Below are 20,267 nucleotides of genomic sequence, written 5' to 3' on the forward strand. Positions count from 1 at the left end.
CCGTCTTCTCTGGTGGAGCGCCAGATGAACCCGACGGTTCAGATCGATATCGCGAGTAGGGGGACGGGCCCGTTATGGCCCGCTGAGCCCGACGAACCGTGTGCAGCAGCCCATACAACATATCAGACCAGCCCATACAACAGAATCTACTTCCCCCCACAAAAATGCTCTGAGCTTAATTTTTTCCCTAATAAACCATGAAACCATATATAAATCACCCATCAACTTTTTTTTTTCATCCGTGGGACTACATGCCAGTGGCTCTTGTTCCTTACTATTCTTACAGATTTTATAGATTAATTCAATAAGAGTTCGGTGAGCTAACAGAATAGGATTCTTGATAGTTGATATGATCTCAGGAATTGATATGATATATCACGCGTTCAAGCTTCTTTCTAGGAAAAAAATTGTCTTCCCTACATAAGCATATCCTAATGAATTCTTCGGCTCCTGAATATGATAACCACAACCGTAAGGATTAAACACGAACACACGCGCGTCATTCACTAGTATAGAGGCGTTTTGACTATGTTTGAACAAACATCCGGTTTGCATTTTATTCTCGAGCGGTGGCCGATGCACGCATGCTGTCTTTTGTTCATCTGCTCTTTTAGTAGCAAAATGCAGTATGGCTCGAGTTCCTCTCACCTGTTTTAACATGGGCCTTGTTAAGTAGCATTTTAGGTGTAAAGTATTGTAGCACTTTCGTTTGTATTTGATAATTATTGTCCCGCCATGGGTTAACTAGGCTTAAAAGATTCATTTCGCAGATTATAGACAAACTATAAAGCATTGTCCCGCCATTATAAAGTTTTATTGTCCCGATAATTAGTTATTTTGTTTAGCTATATTTAATAATATTTCATGCATGTGTTAAAAGATTCGATGCGATGAGAAATCTTATAAAGTTTTGGAATTTTGAAGGAAACTAAACAATGTCATGACCCGAAAGTCTGAAACAAACAGGCTGAAAAGTCCAAAACTTGCCCGAAGCACAATCCCATCTGCCAAGCTGCCACACATCACATATGTAGACAAGACAAGGCTCTTGTCTGAACGAAAATTCTTCAGATCTCATGGATACTTGTGAACATGGAGACTCTAGCTAGCTAGTAGAAATATGTGACACAATGCATTAATCAAACGTCCTACATCAACAAGAGTCTCAAGCAAGCATCGTGTTTGCTAGGTCGAGATAGCTAGCTAGTGAATAAAGTAGCAGTCGAGGCATTGCCCTTGCCCCCACTCGCCTTGGTAGACCAGTGTGCCCCGCTTGGCGAGCTCTAGGTCCCCGTCGGCTGGGCGCCGCCTCAGCTCCAAGACCAAGAAGCAGCTGGAGCAGGACTGGTCGCCCGCCCTGCTGACAGGCCTGGAGATGCAGAACCTGCCCTTTCCCAGGTACGCCAGGCTGACCATCTCCTTCGACGGCGTCTTGCCGTCGTAGTAGCACTCCCACGGGATCGCCTCCCGCCAAATGCGCCGCCACCGCCGGACCCCGCGCTCGTCGAACCCGTAGGCGCAGAGGAGCCGGTCCCCGGGGGTGAAGCCGACGACCGAGCCGAGCTCCGGCACGTACAGCGCGCGCCCCTCCAGCAATTCCATCTCCTCCGGGAACTCCATCCGCCACGCGCCCTCCTCGGCGTCCAGGGAGAAGATGCCCTCGCCGGCCACGGAGATCCACACGCGCGTCCTTGACGAAGTAGGCCGAGATGGACACCCTGTGGAAGGGTGAGAACAGGCGCATGATCGGCGGCCTCGGGAGAGGGACGACGTGCCAGCCGCCGCCGCCGGGCAGGAGCCGGAGCGCCTCGAAGCGGAACGACTCGCCGTACATGACCGTGTCCATCCTGACGACCGTGGCGTCTCCCACCGAGAGCATGATAGGCGGGCCGGTGTCGGCCGTGTCCCGGATCTCGCCGCCGGCAATGCAGGTCATCGGGCGGTCAGCTGGAACGCGCGGCGGTTGAGGGGTGACGCCCAGCATGGTGCCGCCGGACACGGCGAGGGGCCGGTAGTGAAGCGGCGGCACACCGCACGTGGAGAGGTGCGCTTCCATCGTCGTCTCCTCGTTCTCGACGGAGATGTCGTAGACCAAGCAGCCCCCAATCGTATTGTGCACCACGAAAAGCGGGCGGTGGTTAGCGGCCATGGTGACCTCCGGCGGACGGGCGCGCGGCGTCGTTGGCGCCGCCACCAAGCTGTTTCGTTTCGTTGTTCTCGTGCGACGCGACCACGAGTGATCGAGGCCAGCGTCGACTATATAGATAATAGATATGATGATGCTGACGGGCGGAATTGAAGTGTTCTTCTCGGATACGGAAGAGATGCCGTTGCATTGCTGACTTACTTTTTTTTATGGGAATAATATTTACTACCGGATACAATGTCATCATCAATCTAATAATCTAAGGCCTCGTTTAGTTCCTAAAATTTTCAATGCTACAGTAACTTCGAATTTCACCACTAATAAGAAGTATTAAATGTTGAGAGAGGAGGGGAGGGAGGACGATGTGCGCTCAGGGAGGGGAGGGAGAGCAGCGCGATGGGTTAAGGGAGAAGGAGAGAAGTGAGAGAGCTGAAACCCACGGTATATATTCAGAGGAGAATACCGGGTCGAGATGGGTTGTTTGGGCTCTGAGATGGGCCAGTACTATCCGAGGCGGATCTTATAGTGTGTCCGACTCAGTTAATACATTAACTGATGCGTTTGCTTTAAAACAACCGACTTGGTTATTAACTGAGACGGACATTTTAAGGCGTCTGCCTCTGTTAATCGATTTTGCGAGGTGGTTTTTTTAAGGGTTAGTTGGATCCATGCCACTACAATTTCACGAAGTTGGATTTCATGTTGAAATCCATGCCATTGAGTGGCATGATTTTCAACGTGAAACCCAATTTCACGGAGTTGTGGTGGCATGAATCGAATTTTCCCTTTTTTTTAACTATCTCAGTTAATAAAAAATGACCACCTCGGTTAATTGCAGACATTAACTGAGACAGTTAAAAATTATGACCGCCTTCTGTGACAGAACCGCCAAATTAAACGGCTTAATTAAGCGTAATGACCATCATTTGAACGCATCAGGCGCATTAGCTTAATTAAGTGTAACCTGACAGCCTGTTTTCAACCCACAGGCCGATCGAAACACACCAGAAGTCTCGCGCGACGGCGAGCACAGACGGTACCAGTATAATATAATTTCACAAAAATAGATAATAACATAAATATTTATAAAACAGCTTTAAATTTAGAATTTACATAAAATAAATGACAGCAGCGGAAGAGAATATGACCTGAGAGAAGGAAATTTGATTGAGAACCAATAAAACAAAACGATAACTATGAACACGTGAGGACGTCACATCGAGCCCACTGATGCGAATCCTGATTAGCTTCTATACCTGAAACAAGGTAAACAACAAACTCTGAGTATACTAATACTCAGCAAGATTTACCCGACTATGGGTATACATAGCCTATTAACTAGACATGCAAGGCTTTCTGGCTGAGGATTATTTGCAGAAAAACGTCTAAGGATGGATCCTTACTTTCAATATTTTAGCTCACATTCTATATAAATTAATATCCTCTAGGCATTTGCAGAACCCTTTCTAAAACAAACATAATAGAAGATCAATTAGTAATCTCAACATTTCTTTCAACATATACATTAATATTCCATCTCATTACTACGATGCGGTGTTGCGATCAAGGTGCTCATATCCGAGAGCGACTGACGGTGAATCGATCCGATTTAACCTTGCAAGGTGAACCTAACCAACACGGCACGCGTATGCCCCGTCGGACCACACGCACCAACCATTCCCCTCCCCGCCTCGAACTACAGGAACCAGCCCAACGACATATGGTCAGCCGAGCTCAACATGAGACCACCAAAAATAAACATATGCATCCCCAATTCTCCGCGACTACTCGACCACCCCAGGAGTTGGGTGCGGGTTCCTGTACTTTTGAAGCAAGGCAGTACTCGGCTTACCGGTTTCGACTACCTCCTACTCCCAGCATGCGGCTAGTACAATTCAAACTTGATCACAGGGCCAGACAACGAACGGTCCTTAACCGACACAGACGGGGCTAGCCTTTCCCCGCCCGGTCTCCATTTTATTTTCCTTCTCCAACCTATTCCAATATTCCATATACTCAAAATAATGAGATGTCCTATATCTCGCGAGTGACCAGAAATCACTCGACTTCTACAGAGATCTTATTAAGCACAATATTTCTATCGTCCTATACATACTAGTATAACTCCAGGGAACCTAGGGATCATGCAACTAGAGTTCCAAACAATTCCTAAACCTAATGCACAAGTAATAGAAACATATATAGGTGTCATAAATTTGAAATAATAGGATGTGCACCGGGGCTTGCCTAGGAGTAAAGTACCACTATAAGTTAGTAGGTTGGAGCTTCATGATAGATAATCCACCACCTTCTGGATAGAAACTAACACACCATCTTTTGGAGTTTTCTCCATCTTTATGTTCCAATCGTCCTTCAATTGATCTACCCTCGTACCTAAATGATATGCATAGATGCACATGCATGCACAAAAGAGGCATAAGCACATATTCTAAGGACGACCAGAAAGTAATGCGTGGTACGCTGTCGTAAAGAAGTAAGGTACAAATCGTACTAAGGTTGATCACTCATCCTCGCCCGAAGGACTAGTTCATCCTTGAGATTTGTCTTATGAAGTTACTTGCCCTAGTGATTAAAGCTAACAAGGCATCATATATATCGTCACAAGAATAAGAAGTCTACCACATGTTAATTGCATCACCTATATATATTAAGTACCTTTAGTTACAAACATGTAAGACTTAAACTACAGTAACATAGGTGAAATTTATTAGGTGGTAAAGGTGATACTTAACATGATAATTACTCTCTTCGGAACTTATCTCATTGGACACTCGTTTACAGAGAACCAAGCATTAGTAACTACCTAAAAAACCAAGGTGGTGTGTATTTAAGTGTGACACCTAATGTCATATTTACATGGCACAAAACAAGATAAATTACTCATGCTAGGAACGAAATAAGTTGCACGAGTACAATTTAATAGCACCAACTAATTCTTACTGATTATATCCTGTAATTATACTTAACAAAGTATTTTACATAAATTTATCATGATCTTATATGTAAAGAAACTATTATCTCTAATAGAACAGACCTAACTACTAATAAAAATTATTTTTGATTAGCCAAACCTTCTAGCCAACAAAATTTAACATGATTCACCCAAAAATGACATACTTGATGTATCAAACCATGCAGAAAAGAATGGCTCAGCAATACTTTTGGAAAGTAAAATATATAACTAGAAACTAAACAAATGCAAAAACTTAACTTGAGGACATGATCTAGCAACCAAAATTTACCATCATGATGAGCTATTGATAAAGCATGCAACAATATTTTTCCAACATTTATTGACAACAGAAAATATTTAATTTAGCCTTAGCAAAACAAACAGAACAAAAATAGATTTACAAATATGCACATAGCTTCTGGTTCTGTAATATTTACAGTGAACTAAACATGCAAAGAGTAAGCTACTGCATAAGTTTTATGATTTTTCAACATTCATAACTGTAGATAATAAATAAATAAGCTGAAACAAGAATTAACTATGATTAAATCAATACATCACAGAAACATTATACAAACAGCAGGTTAAATATTTTTCCTAAGTTATACATGCCAAATCAAAGCTAATCCAACTGGTTTTATATTTTTACCATTTTTCTACTATTTACTATGCATTTTCAAAGCTTGCAACCACTTAAATTAACATTTAAACTAGAGAAAAAACTATTTAGAAAATGAAGATTAACCTGTAAGGAAAGTTGTAGATCTTAGGACAAGGAATCCAACAAATTTTAGTTTGCATTTTTCTGATTTTTCTTTGATTTACTATGATTTTTCAAAATTTCAGCCAATTATTGCAAAACAACCCTTCGCAGCACTATTCATTTGAGTCTATAGCTATGCAAATAACCCCCTGAACTTGTTTAAATTCTTGCCCGAGGTCCCTAGTCGCGAAACAGAGAGGGGCGGCGATTTCTGGCCTGATTCTGGCGGCAGGGCTCAACGGCGGCATGGGGGAAGTTGGGGAAAAGCTAGAGGGACTCGAGAGCTACCTCTGGGTGGTCTCGGTTGATGCCGGGGCAGCCGGAGGAGGGCCGGCGACGGGAGCAGTACTTCGGATGGCGATGGTGGCGGCGTGTGGCGGCGCTCCGGTGAGTGGCCGGCGACAGGGCCGCCATGGGAGGGTTCCGCAGGGCCGGACGAAGTGTGGGCGCTCGGCGGCGCGGCACAGAGGCGCGTGCGCGCGTCTCGCGGCGAGCAGCAGCATGCCGGCGGTGGCATGACTCGAGAACGAGCGCGGAAACTCGCGGAACGCGCTGGAACGAGGAGAGCATGAGCTTCAAGGAGTCGAGGAAAGTTGATTCTAGCCTTTGGTTGTCGAAGATGATGACCGGAAGTGGGAGTTCACCGCCGAGCGGATCTCGGTGGCCATGGCAGGCTGCGGTGACGAGGTCAAGTGCGAGCAGGAGGGGTTGGCGTGGTCTGAGGAGGAGAGGAGGGATGGGCACGTGCAGAAGGAGGAAGGGCAGCACAGCATAGAGGAGAGGAGCGTCGCGGCGTCACACACGGACGGCGCCGTGGCAAAGTTGGGCACGGGAGCGAGCTGGCCGGTTCGGGAGGCTTCGAGAGCGAGGATAGGCACGGGAGGAGGAAGAGGAGATGACAACTGGGCCCACAACTAGGTAAAATATCTGGGTTGTTACAATCCTACCCCCTTAAAGAAATCTCGTCCCGAGATTTAAGTGGAGAAGAGATAAAGGAGAACAATCGATAAACTCAGGGACAAGGATCGGCCGATGTGGGTGCTAGTTTATAGATTAATCAATATATCTAATTTTAATGGTATAAATATTGCCAGCTAATTTGCTAATTCCTTGCTCGGTATGATTCTGGAAGACATAATTTTCATAGCAACTCTACTGTCATTATCCAACTGGAGATTAACCGTGCCAATGTGCGAACTAATCAATTGTTTTTCCACACTAAAAAGCTCTAGGGCTTCAGCTTTTGCAGCAAGTGACTGTGGATAATATATTTGGATACAATCACCATCAAAGTCGGTTGAAAAGGGTCAGTTGACTATTTTGATGCTAGCACACAGTAGGATTTTAGAAAGAAGAGAGGTTCTAAGCTTCTCAACGATCATGAATCAAGGAGGTTTTTGGGAAGACTCAAATTCTCAATTTGGTGGGGACTCTTAGATAGAAAAGACATCAAAGTGAGTTTTTAAGGAACTCAGGGAAACTGGAAAGAAAGGGCATCAAGACAAGTTTTTCTCAAGAACATTCTCGCTCGATATTGTTGATTAATGAAGTTGCATGATGCGTAATGCACATGATGCCATGCCAGTTAGTGGACAATACCCAGAAACTCAAACCTAAACAACCCGTCCGCACTATTATTCGTCTAGGGCCTACCCCCTTAAAAGATCAAACCAGAGAAAAATGATTCCAAAGATTTCACAAAAAGAATTGGCGATGTAGTTTCGTCCACATGCACTCAAGCACCAGCGCGCACCTAGTAGCACAATCGCATGGTGGCCACACACGCGGGGCCCTAGGTTCCGTCGCGGCACTAGAGGTCATGGGACAAATCTCCACCGCCTAAGAATCAATAATAGCACCCCGAATAACACAAATAGATCGAACGAGATTATAGAAGTCGAAAGCAACCAGAGAACGTACTTAAAAGCATGAATACATATGGTCAGCCGAACTACCACCGATGTTTCCTTAACCCTGCCTGGCCCAACAATGCAACATGATGTCATGCAATAGTGTGGTTGCCATGCAACAAATATGCGACCTCATTCATGTTTATTGAGCAAGAATGTAAGCGGATCGGAGTTAGGTGTCTGAATCAAGACGATTAGAATTGAACGAATATGAATGCTAGAAGAACAACATGATGCTTCTGATCATCGAGAATAACCGGAGATGCGCTGTGGAACAAATGGATCACCACTTGCTTCTGATCATCGAGAATAACCGGAGATGCGCTGTGGAACAAATAGATCACCACTAGAGTCACTGATGAGAGAAGCAAGACGGTCGGTTTCAGACATGGCAATGAGCTTTTGGTCCATGACAGCTGGGCCCGAGCCCACATATCAGGTACAAGTATCTACATAAGCATAAACTACATGCTCCAACCCAAGAGATAATATTAATACTAAATATTAGTACTTTACTACTCAGTTATTAGAACTACTAGCTTACTCCTTAGAGCTGACCCTGAGACTGAGGCCTGACCTACGTTCAAATAAAACTAGGGCGCCAGAAGCTGGTCGAACAAATGGTCCAGAGATGAGGACATACGATTCCCAATTAACATAAACCAAATGTAGAAAACACCAATATTTGAATAAATTGGAAAGGTCATGGAGTCATGGCTAGGAAAATTTTTGCACGTGCGATAGTATATTAAGAAAATCGACTAGGAGATTCTTCTTTGGATAATATCCTTATTCGGACTTTCGAGGATAAAGATAATGTTAAGAAAGACCTGACCATTACTACTGAGTCGTAACTATAAGCATAGAAGGCACTGGATCAAGGCCAAGTTTAGTCTGGAAATCCATATGAACATTCCCCTAATGTCGTTAAAAATTTTATAATATGTAAATCTATAATTTCTCACATCTTTCTCATAATCAAGTTTTTCAGGAAAAATTATTTGGATAGCTAGAAGTTGGACCGATAGTAGTGCAGCGCAAAATTTCAAAACAGCGATATATGCTCTTAATGAATGAGTGAGTATTGGATGCACCAGAAAAACCACCCAAAACTCCACACATGATGATATGATGATGCATGCTCGTCTAATTTCGTCCTCTCCAAAATTTGCCAACATAATTATATGGCAATATACGTGAATACTCGGTAGCATACATACGTACTCTCCCTATTATATATCTAGTCGTTTTGTACTCGTTCTAACTCACGCAATCGTTTGTTAGTGTACCTGCAGAAAATCACATAATATACATATATATATCCACGACTGGACCCTTCGTGCCAGCACACACGAACGGCCCCCATGTGTCCTACGCCACATGGATAACGCATATGCAGTTGCCCACATATTCACACATACATCACCATCTACTATAGAGATGGCGCCCATGCGTTTAACGCTGCATGGACAGCGCTGCATACGTTACCGAGGCAACGTATTCTCTTCCCGTACAAATCGCCTTACGGGACACCCAAGGGTTAACGTGCCCCAAGGTACACGGTCATGACCAATCGCATGACAGATTTACATCTCGTAACATTGCCTTACGAGATGGCCGTGATTGCAATCACACGGCAGGAAGTCCGCACTCCATATCAGGCGGCAGATAGCTACAGGCTCATTTGAATGGAGCCTTATCACCTCCTCGTATGCTCATCATACGGGACCCGCGCATGTATAAAACACGTGGGCTATTCTAAGGGACTACCAAGAATGGTTACCTTGTTTACCTTAGCGTAGGTGCGTCGATACAATATTAAATAAAGGTTGTGCAAGAAAGTAAGTTTTGACATAAATGTAATGTACTGGAAGTTAGTTGTTATTATATAGAGCCACCTGATATAACACAACTATAAACATAGGGCTTACGAACTAATTTCTCCTAATCCCTTAAGCGCAAAGAAACATATTTTTCTAAAACTTATTTTTAATTTTGAAAACACTAAAAATAATCATGCTAGTACCCTCCCTGGTGCATTCAGCTCTGATACCAGCTGTGACAGAACCGCCAAGTTAAACGGCTTAATTAAGCGTAATGGCCAATATTTGAACGCATCAGACGCATTAGCTTAATTAAGTGTAACCTGACAGCCTGTTTCCAAACCACAAGCTGATCGAAACACACCAGAAGTCTCGCGCGACGGCGAGCGCAGACGGTACCAGCATGATACAATTTTACAAAATAGTAAACAATATTAAGGTATTTACAAAATGACTTTTACAAATTAAATTCATATAATAGATGCGACAATGCATATGTATGAATGCATGGAAGTGCAACATGCAAGGCATTCATAAAAGTACAACATACCAGCATAAGCACCTAGAGCTATTTAACTTAACCATCACTCAAGCATCTCATAGAAGATGACAAGCACATCAAGCATGCCACACAAATTAACTTAAATTAAACCACTGCAAGCATCCACCATTCAGGAAATTAGCCAAACCTTCTAGCCAACAAAATTTAACATGATTCACCCAAAAATGACATACTTGATGTATCAAACCATGCAGAAAAGAATGGCTCAGCAATACTTTTGGAAAGTGAAATATATAACTAGAAACTAAACAAATGCAAAAACTTAACTTGAGGACATGATCTAGCAACCAAAATTTACCAGCATGCAACAATATTTTTCCAATATTTATTGACAACAGAAAATATTTAATTTAGCCTTAGCAAAACAAACAGAACAAAAATAGATTTACAAACATGCACATAGCTTCTGGTTCTGAAATTTTTACAGTGAACTAAACATGCAAATAGTAAGCTACTGCATAAATTTTATGATTTTTTAACATTCATAACTGTAGATAATAAATTAATAAGCTGAAACAAGAATTAACTATGATTAAATCAATACATCACAGAAACATTATACAAACAGCAGGTTAAATATTTTTCCTAAGTTCTACATGCCAAATAAAAGCTAATCCAACTGGTTTTACATTTTTACCATTTTTTTACTATTTACTATGCATTTTCAAAGCTTGCAACCACTTAAATTAACATTTAAACTAGAGCAAAAACTATTTAGAAACTGAAGATTAACCTGTAAGTAAAGTTGTAGATATTAGGACAAGGAATCCAACAAATTTTAGTTTGCATTTTTCTGATTTTTCTATGATTTATTATGATTTTTCAAAATTTCAGCCAATTATTGCAAAACAACCCTTCACAGCACTATTCATTTGAGTCTATAGCTATGCAAATAACCCCCTGAACTTGTTTAAATTCTTGCTTGTGGTCCCTGGTCGCGAAACAGAGCAGGGGCGGCGATTTCTGGCCCGATTCTGGCGGCAGGGCTCAACGGCGGCATGGGGGAAGTTGGGGAAAAGCTAGAGGGACTCGAGAGCTACCTCTGGCTGGTCTCGGTTGATGCCGGGGCGGCCGGAGGAGGGCCGGCGACGGGAGCAGTACTTCGGATGGCGATGGTGGCGGCGTGTGGCGGCGCTCCGGTGAGTGGCCGGCGACAGGGCGGCCATGGGAGGGTTCAGCAGGACCGGACGAAATGTGAGCGCTCGGCGGCGCGGCACAGAGGCCGAGATGGACACCCTGTGGAAGGGTGAGAACAGGCGCATGATCGGCGGCCTCGGGAGAGGGACGACGTGCCAGCCGCCGCCGCCGGGCAGGAGCCTGAGCGCCTCGAAGCGGAACGACTCGCCGTACATGACCGTGTCCATCCTGACGACCGTGGCGTCTCCCACCGAGAGCATGATAGGCGGGCCGGTGTCGGCCGTGTCCCGGATCTCGCCGCCGGCAATGCAGGTCATCGGGCGGTCGGCTGGAACGCGCGGCGGTTGAGGGGTGACGCCCAGCATGGTGCCGCCGGACACGGCGAGGGGCCGGTAGTGAAGCGGCGGCACACCGCACGTGGAGAGGTGCGCTTCCATCGTCGTCTCCTCGTTCTCGACGGAGATGTCGTAGACCAAGCAGCCCCCGATCGTATTGTGCACCACGAAAAGCGGGCGGTGGTTAGCGGCCATGGTGACCTCCGGCGGACGGGCGCGCGGCGTCGTTGGCGCCGCCCCCAAGCTGTTTCGTTTCGTTGTTCTCGTGCGACGCGACCACGAGCGATCGAGGCCAGTGTCGACTATATAGATAATAGATATGATGATGCTGACGGGCGGAATTGAAGTGTTCTTCTCGGATACGGAAGAGATGCCGTTGCATTGCTGACTTACCTTTTTTTTATGGGAATAATATTTACTACCGGATACAATGTCGTCTCGTTTAGTTCCTAAAATGTTTTCAGCACTACAGTAACTTCTAATATTTGACCACTGATTAGGAGTATCAAATATGAATAATTGACTAAACGCATTCCAGAACCCAGAGTCAAATTGCGAGATGAATCTTTTTAAACCTAATTACACCATTATTAGATAATGTTGTGCTACAGTAAACAACCTCTAATGATCGATTAATATATTTAATAGATTTGTCTCGTGATTTTCCATCCAACCATATAATTAGTTTTATAATTAAATTATGTTTAGTCCTTCTAATCTTCGGTTGAAAATGATACAGTGAATTTCATCCAAAATTTTCATGATCTAAACACGGTTCTGTTGCAATGATCTCCACCGGAGCTTCCAACTACAGAGACTACATCAACTTTTCCGCAGACACACAAAATCCAAATTTATGTTCCAGATCATAGAATGGCATATTGGAACATGGCATATCTGAAGTTCACAGAAAAAAGAGCTTTACGAGTCACGAACAACTCTTGGGTCAGGACAAAACGTTCAGTGAGTATATGCAAGTAAATTCCATCCGTACAGTCTCATTATACCAATTGGATACAAAATAAGACATCAATTATATAGCCGTCAATGAAAATAGCCGACCTCAATTGTCACCCCACACAATGAAAATACATTAGCCCTGCAAAGGAATATCAACGTCACTAATAGCACCCTGGTACATGAGATCCTTTTTGGATTAAGCGTGCATCCAATCATTGGATTTAAATGTCTTGCTCAGCTTTAATCTGATACAATCACCACCCATTGCAATCGGATTGGGTCACCTAGCTTCCACACCTATATAAACCAAAACCTTGACTTGCCCTTATGTGCTTAGCAGTTTTAAGATTCTTGTGATGAAGAAAACACCCAGACAGAGCAGCAGTTCTCATCACCTGAGAGTGCACAGTAAATTGAACTTTTGTCACATCTGTCACTGAAGCAACGGAACTATGGTTTGTACGCAATATCAAAGAGGCTACACGCACCTCCCAAGTTTAACTCATCTTGCATGCCAAATCTCCTGTGCCCGGATGATGTGACGGCAAATGGAAGGTATGGATGGAACGAGAACCCGTTTACAGTATCTAAGATCAGGTTGATAGGATTAGAAAGGAGAAATAAAGACAGTCTGAAAACTCATCTGGAAACACAAGTTCAGGAGACACATACCACCAGCCGCTTGGAAACCTGTTACCCATTGACCACCTTGAAGGTCATAGACATGTACCATCCCATCCTATTGAGACACAAACATTCCTGTTTCAGTGTTTGCCGGTTCAAAATAAGTAACTCAAATGAAAAATGGAAGCTCACCTGCCCACCAGTGGCTAGATGTCTACCGCAGGGCTCAATATCGAAATATATTCTTTGATTAGTAGTATCAGCTGATCTGTACAACCTGATTATGGAAAATCACAACAACAAAAGAAAACATAAGAAAACTTTGCACAAAACCAGAAACAAAATTATTCCCTCTAAAATCCAACAAATTGCACCAATATAGTAGTTTGGTACAGCAATTGAAAGATTGATGGGACGTGACTAATTACATGGACAGGCTATGCTTCAAGTTTGAAGGCAATGTATATTAACCACAGGAAAGTAAGCTTAGTAGTCCACCAAATCGTGTCATATTATGGTACTTACTTGTAAACAATATCCACAGTATTGCGAATATCCCAACATAATATGTATGGATCCTGATAAAAGATAATTGATATCGATATATAGGTCAAAAAGGGTGGAGTAAATCTCTGCAAATTACATATGAAGCCTGAAGTGATCAATAGTATGCCCAACTAATCAAATGTTGCACAAACAGTTACCTTGCGCCCTCCGGTATATAGATAGTTCCCATCTTTCGAAAAAAGCACCTGAAATTTTCATCAAGTTATCTGCTATTCATACAGTAAGATCCAAATGTACATGGCTGCTTTTCTAACCTGTGTGACACCGCCAAGCTGGCCATGTAAGACATACAAAGGCTCCATATTACTTTCTGCATACACAGCAGTTGTCTGGCTGTATGAGCCGACAGCAAGCATCCCATTGTGCGGAGAGAAGGAAATTGAAGATATTATACCTGTCAGAAAACAAAGTGCTCAGAAGCAAGTAAAGTTTGTTTCACTTCACAAAGCCAGCCTGAAGAAAGTTTTCATCAGCAGCTCTAGCCAAAAGTGAGCTGAGATGAAGCAATCAAGATTGAAATGAGTAATTCGAGAAAAGATTTAAATGAGTAAGGCTTAGCGCCAAGTTATATTGAGTGTGCATACAGCAGGTTGTAAAATATTGTTCCTAATTGCAGTTTTGCAGCCTTATTGCTGATATAGTGCCCTAAAGTATAGTAACACAGACATGCCATATACGTACAACAAGAAGCTCCAGCACAAAGTTAGTTTGGTCTTTTCATTGAAATGCTATTGTTTCGGGAAAAAGAATGTGAAATACATTTAAAGAATCAATGATCAATATGCTCCAAATGAGTTTTTAGGAAGCTCAAAAATATGTCAAGGACACAAAACGTAGAACTGGAATTTGCACTTACCGGTTGGCCCTTCACCCCCCTTAAGTAAAGAATACTGCTCAAAATCTCTACCAGGCCGATGAACATCAAATACTCTTATTGCTTTGTTGTATCCAGCAAAGAGCCTATAGAACAACATAAACCCAGTGAATAAAACAGTCAAAAAGATTTTACTTTGTTTGTTTACCTGGTATTATGCAACTTGTATGGTCTTTTTTTCTTAAACCAGGAAAGGAAATCAACTTTGCTATTGCAGTGGCTTTTCAAAAGCACCGGATGTAGTTCTTACTGAGTAGATTTCACAGCGCACAACAACCGCAAACAGATTCTAAGATGAGGCCACTAACTATGACTCTTTATTAAGGAGAGTCCGGAAATCCCACACCTGATAAAAGAGCAACTATTCCCTTCGAATAAGATTCCCAGTACTATCTTAAAATAAGGAAGTGGGATACTGATACAAGTATCATCCCAAAGAAGGATATCAGTAAGAAACAATTAACTTCCTAGACTGAGAGGATTATACAGAATCCTATGACTCCACACAATGTGTTTCAGCAAGTCTCCTTATGTAACATGAAATGCAACTTAAAAATCTAATGCATTGCACATACTTAGATCCAGCAGAATTGAAAGAGATTGAAAGCGCAGCAGCTATTTCATCCATGGCATCATATGCTCTGTAGGTGCACCGGAGCTACAATTCCCAAAACGAAGCATCAGAACCGGAATTACCTGTTAGCCATACATACAACAAACAAAATGAGCAGGAACAATTAGTCTTACCTCCCCACTGGTCGCATCCCAAAGGTGTATTGGGTGATCACGACTGGTGCTTGCAAATACACAGGTGGCTGGTTCTGCAGAACAACATATTATAAAAACACCTCAAATTCGCTAATTGAACACACAGGAAAAACAAACACGATCATATCATAAAAAGCAATTTATCACATACCAGACAAAGACATACACGGGTACCAGCAGAAATCGTACACTGGTACACCCTCGTTCACCTGAAGGAACGCGCCATAAGAATCTGCAAGGGGAAAGATGGAAATCAAAATAGCGGGAAGTGGGTCAACCCGGGCCAACCCATTGCACAACTATACCAATTGATACAAGGATAAGCGAAGCATTCAGTTCAAGCATTTACAAGATACACACTCACAATCGCAACAGCAAACATGAAACAACGACCCACCTTCACCTCCGACAGCGGCCTCGGCAACGTGCTCCGCCCCACTGTACGCGTCTTCCGGTCTGCCCAAGAAAAGAAGGAAACGCAGCAACTTTAGCCTCTTGCAGCGCGCGCTGGAGAGAGTATCAGAATTCAGAAGAAGGTAAGCGCGCTGCGTACAGGTAGAACAAGCGGAGGGAGTTGTCGTCCGAGCTGGTGAGGAAGGAGGAGCCGTCGGGCGACCATTTGACGCCTTTGAGGAAGTTCTCGCCGCTTCCGCTGCCGGCAGCGGGAGCGACGGAGCGGAACTGGCGGGCGAAGTGGTAGAGCCGGCGGGGCGGGCGGTCGAAGTGGAGCTGGGGCCACGAGTACTCCGCCGCCTCCTCTCTCTCCTCCCCCGCCGCAGACATCTCCGCAGGCTCGCTCTCGGCGCCGCCGTCGGGCGGCGCGGCAGCTGCTTCCTCCTCCGCCGCTGCCATTGCGCCCTGCTCTTCTCCGGTGAAGCAAACAGGGCCTGGGGTTTCGATGGGGTTCTGAGTGCCTCTTTGGGCCAGGCCGAAGCCTCTTTGGGCAAGAACAGCGTCGTGGCGGTTTTTTTATTTTTTATTTTCGTTTTTTACAAAAATATATTTTTTATTTGGAAATTTTAAGGAATATACCCCGGTGTAAGCATCTAGGCCCTCAAGGTATGTTTTGGTGATTAATGACAATCATTATTGTGACTAATGAGTTTGTGCAATTTAATGAATCATTATCGCTCATTTAGTCATATGTCAAAAGAGGCCCCTCATTTTCGTTATTCAAAAAGACGATCTCGTTAATCAACTCAAATATATAACAAGACTAAGGGTCTTTCTAGTCCTAAGTGTCGTAAGGTTGAGAAGGACACTTAGGTTAGTATAGGTTTTATAGTTTTGTAGTGATCGCACTATTAAGAGGGGTTAAGGTCAAGTAACTTGAGCATGGACATGATCAATAAAAAATGGATGCACACTATGGTCACTTAGGTTCTAAAGAAGTTCAAATAAGTGGTTTTCAACTTATATCTCAAGAATATTTGGATTTCACTCAAGACTCAAATCAGAAAAGGCAAAATCAGAAAAAGTCTATACACCGGTTTAACCGACGCTTCCATTTTTCTATACGTCGGTTAAACGCAGTTATCAGAGTCTGGACAGTTTCTATACACCGGTTAAACCGATGATGTTTGAATTAACGTTGGTGCATTAGTCTAGAGTTGGTTTTTCCAGGGTATTTCAAGTTCTATACACCGGTTAAACCGACGATGTTTGAAATGAAACGTCGGTGCAATTGACCAGTGAGATGGTTTTTCCAGGGATTTCAGAAGTTGTACTCATCGGTTAAACCGACGATGGATTTGAGTTAACGTCGGTGCAGTTGTCCAGAGACTTGGTTTTTCAGTTGATCAGTGGACAACTGCACTCACCGGTTAAACCGATGATATGTCGTTTAATCTGCCCAAGTTGTAACGGCTAGTTTTTAGAATGGGCAGTTTACATTCATCGGTTAAACCGACGCTGGCTATTGGAGGTACGTCGGATTAACCGGCGCTAAGCAGTTTTCTGGCAGCTTTTCTCCAACGGCTCAATTCATGTGAGCTGCCTATATATGCCCCTCCAATGGGTCATTTTGCACTCTCTTGACACCAGGAAACATTCATACACTATACTATTGTTGAGAGCCACCTTGAGCTTCATCTTTCACACATTTGTTCATTCAATCATTCAAGAAGCAAGACTAAGGACTTGAGTAGAGAGAAGCTTGTGTGCATCCGTTCTTAGTGATCGGTTCTTGCTCAAGTGAAGGCCCTAGCTTGTTACTCTTGGTGATTGGCAGCACCTAGGCGATCTTGGTGATTGAAGGTGTTTCTTCCGGAGCTTGCCAAAGATTGTGGGAGCCCGAAGAAGTTTGTACGTGGCTTAAGCTCCACCATGCCGGGACGGTGAACGGAGACTCTTAGTGAGCGCCCTCGTCTCGGTGACTTGGGAGGTGAGAAGACTCTTAGTGAGTGTCACAACGTGGATTAGGAGTGTGTGCCAACACATCGACACCACGGGAAAAAATCCGGTTGTCTCTTGCCCACTCTTTACTTTCAAGCACTTACTTTCATGCAATTATTCATGTGCTTGACCTTAGAGATCATAGCTTAGCTCTACCTTGCTTTGTTTCATATCTTATTGTATCTTTGATAGCTTGTGTAGTTTGCTTAGCTAGCCGGTTGGTGAATTGAGCCTTACTAGTATTGCATAGGTTAAGGTTGCTTTATTTTATTTTAGAAATTTGAAAAAGGCCCAATTCACCCCCCCTCTTGGTCCATCGATCCTTACACCCGGCCACCCCGCTGCCGGGCGGCCGGGACCTGGCCGCTCGGTAGTGGGGCGGCAGGGGCATATCTAAAAAAATTTCGCGGAGAAAATTGCGCGCAGGTCCTTGGGGGCCGGTCGCCCGGCAGCGGGGCGGCCGGCCCCCCAGGCCGCCCGGCAGCGGGGCGGCCAGCCCTGACCGCCCAGCTGCAGGGCGACCGGCTCTCCCACCCTTATATAAGGGTTGGCTGGTTCCCCCACCCCTCATTTGCATCACTAAAATTCCAAAAACCAAAAAAAAGCGGGAGAGAGGCGAAGCCCTGCCAGATTTTCGAGCCGGTGACTGCAGGTAACCAAAATTCTTCTACGCTTTACAAATAGATTATGTTGTAATTATTTTTATTGAAACAGTAGATTAGCAATCAATTTAATATCATGATTGTGTGTCCAGATATGTCGAGCAAGCTTCGTTTTCAAGTTCATTATGGTGACTACTATATTTCTCATGATGCGTATGGAGTAGATCTATCAGCTTTTGAACGAAGAGAGTGCGGAATAGATAAACCCTTAGCGATGAGTTTTGGTTCCATACGCAAATGGCTTCACGAGATATTCAATGTGAATCCAAAGACTCATTTCCTAACCGTTCAGACTGTGACGAATTGGGGAACTGAAGGGGATTTCTGGGAGTTGATGCTTATAGCAAACACCGAAGAATGGCGGACTTACATGCAAGCAGCTCTTGACCGCGGGTGGCCTCTTGCAATGCTAATTCAGATTCAGCAGAAGGCAGTCCATTTCGGTGAAGGGTCAACAAGTACATCATCTCATATGAACCAAGCAGTGGAACAAGAATATGAAGATCAGAACATGCATGTCACAGAACCTGAGCCGCAAGGTATAACTGATCAGGTAGGAGAAAAAAAAGATCAGAACGTGCATGTCATTCAACCTGAGCCGCAAGGTTTAGCTGATGAGGGGGAGCAGATACGTGGAATAGTCGAAGCTGTATAGAATGAAGACCAAGAGGCTCGAATGATGGAAGAATGTGGGGACTCATCAGACGATGAGGACTACCCATTGCTAGGTGAATGGCGAGACAAGGGTTTTGGAAATCCAGTGATACAGGATATTAGGAGTAATGAGTACGAATACAGAGAGAATGAGATTGTGTAGGGGGCAAAGTATCATAGTATTGAAGCTGTGAAAGATGCTGTGAAGCTTTGGGCTATATCGTTGAGGAAGGAATTCAGAGTTGTGAAGTCTAGCAGCAAAGAATATGAGGTGAAGTGTGTCAATGGCGATTGTACATGGCGAGTACATGCCTACAAGGGCAAGTACAAGACACCTTTTCACACCTTTGCTTGTTACCCGCCCTCCCTGACAGGCGGGCCTGGGCCCCCTTGTCATGGACTGGGCGGTTAACACCAGGTGCGGGCGTCGCTTGGGTTCCAGCGACGGTTCCGGGGCGCGCAGGTTGGGTCAGGCTTCATAAAGGGGCGAACCGCATACCACGGTTAATTTCCCGCATTCGCCTTCTTCCTTTCAATCCTTGCGCCCCTTTGCCTTCGAGCTTCCTCGCCCCTTGCTCCCCCGCGTAGATTGCTCCTCACCTCCATAGTGAGATAGCATCCCTTCCTCATCACCGCCGTTTCCAGACCGAGGAGGAGCTGAGCACGGTGCGCTGCCTGCTTGGGTGGAGTGCACAGGAGACTGCTTGGGGGATTCGAGCTGGCTCGGCTCCCCTCGGCAGCCTGCGCGCCGGGGAATTTGTGCTGTTCATCTCGCACATTTCCACCGGCTTGGGGCTGCCAATCTCCTCTTTCTTCCTACTGCTGCTGGAAGATTTTGGCCTCCAACTTCAACACCTCACGCCGCACTCCATCCTCCTGACGGCCATCTTCGTGCACCTGTGCGAGATGTTCGTTGGGGTGCGGTCCTGCGTCATCCTCTTCCGCCACTTCTTCATCCTGGTGAAGTCCGGGAAGGGCAAGGAATAAATGTGGCCTTACTACTTCCTGTCGAGAAGTGACCTGCGGACGCCGTACATCCTCGGACTCGTCGGCGGGAAGTGGGAGGAGTGGCGCCGGGAGTGGGTGATTGCCACCACCGAAGCCAATGAGCGCC

The 20,267-nt window shown here is 44.6% G+C and overlaps 1 protein-coding gene across 1 annotated transcript; it reads right to left on the bottom strand.

Moving 5' to 3' along the window:
- Window positions 1–12,596: 12,596 nt before the first annotated feature.
- On the bottom strand, window positions 12,597–16,372 carry LOC120649833 (telomerase Cajal body protein 1-like). The gene is made up of 13 exons (XM_039926733.1): window positions 15,997–16,372; window positions 15,841–15,899; window positions 15,595–15,675; window positions 15,423–15,496; window positions 15,251–15,333; window positions 14,658–14,761; window positions 14,056–14,195; window positions 13,939–13,986; window positions 13,760–13,812; window positions 13,427–13,511; window positions 13,283–13,349; window positions 13,099–13,197; window positions 12,597–13,005 (listed from the first exon to the last, which is right to left on the bottom strand). The coding sequence occupies exons 1-13, from the start codon at window positions 16,293–16,295 to the stop codon at window positions 12,953–12,955; spliced, it is 1,245 nt and encodes a 414-aa protein (XP_039782667.1). The 5' UTR covers window positions 16,296–16,372; the 3' UTR covers window positions 12,597–12,952.
- Between the last annotated feature and the right edge of the window lie 3,895 nt (window positions 16,373–20,267).

Source organism: Panicum virgatum, chromosome 9K (assembly GCF_016808335.1).
Source record: "Panicum virgatum strain AP13 chromosome 9K, P.virgatum_v5, whole genome shotgun sequence".
In the NCBI taxonomy this organism is placed as follows: Eukaryota; Viridiplantae; Streptophyta; class Magnoliopsida; order Poales; family Poaceae; genus Panicum; species Panicum virgatum.

Excerpts from the sequence above, each read along its gene's own strand:
- LOC120649833 (XM_039926733.1), bottom strand. The coding sequence starts at position 16,295 with ATGGCAGCGGCGGAGGAGGAAGCAGCTGCCGCGCCGCCCGACGGCGGC. Across the intron at positions 13,987-14,055 it reads AGCTTGGCGGTGTCACACAG|GTGCTTTTTTCGAAAGATGG; the intron begins GTTAGAAAAGCA and ends TGAAAATTTCAG. Across the intron at positions 13,350-13,426 it reads ATCTAGCCACTGGTGGGCAG|GATGGGATGGTACATGTCTA; the intron begins GTGAGCTTCCAT and ends GTGTCTCAATAG.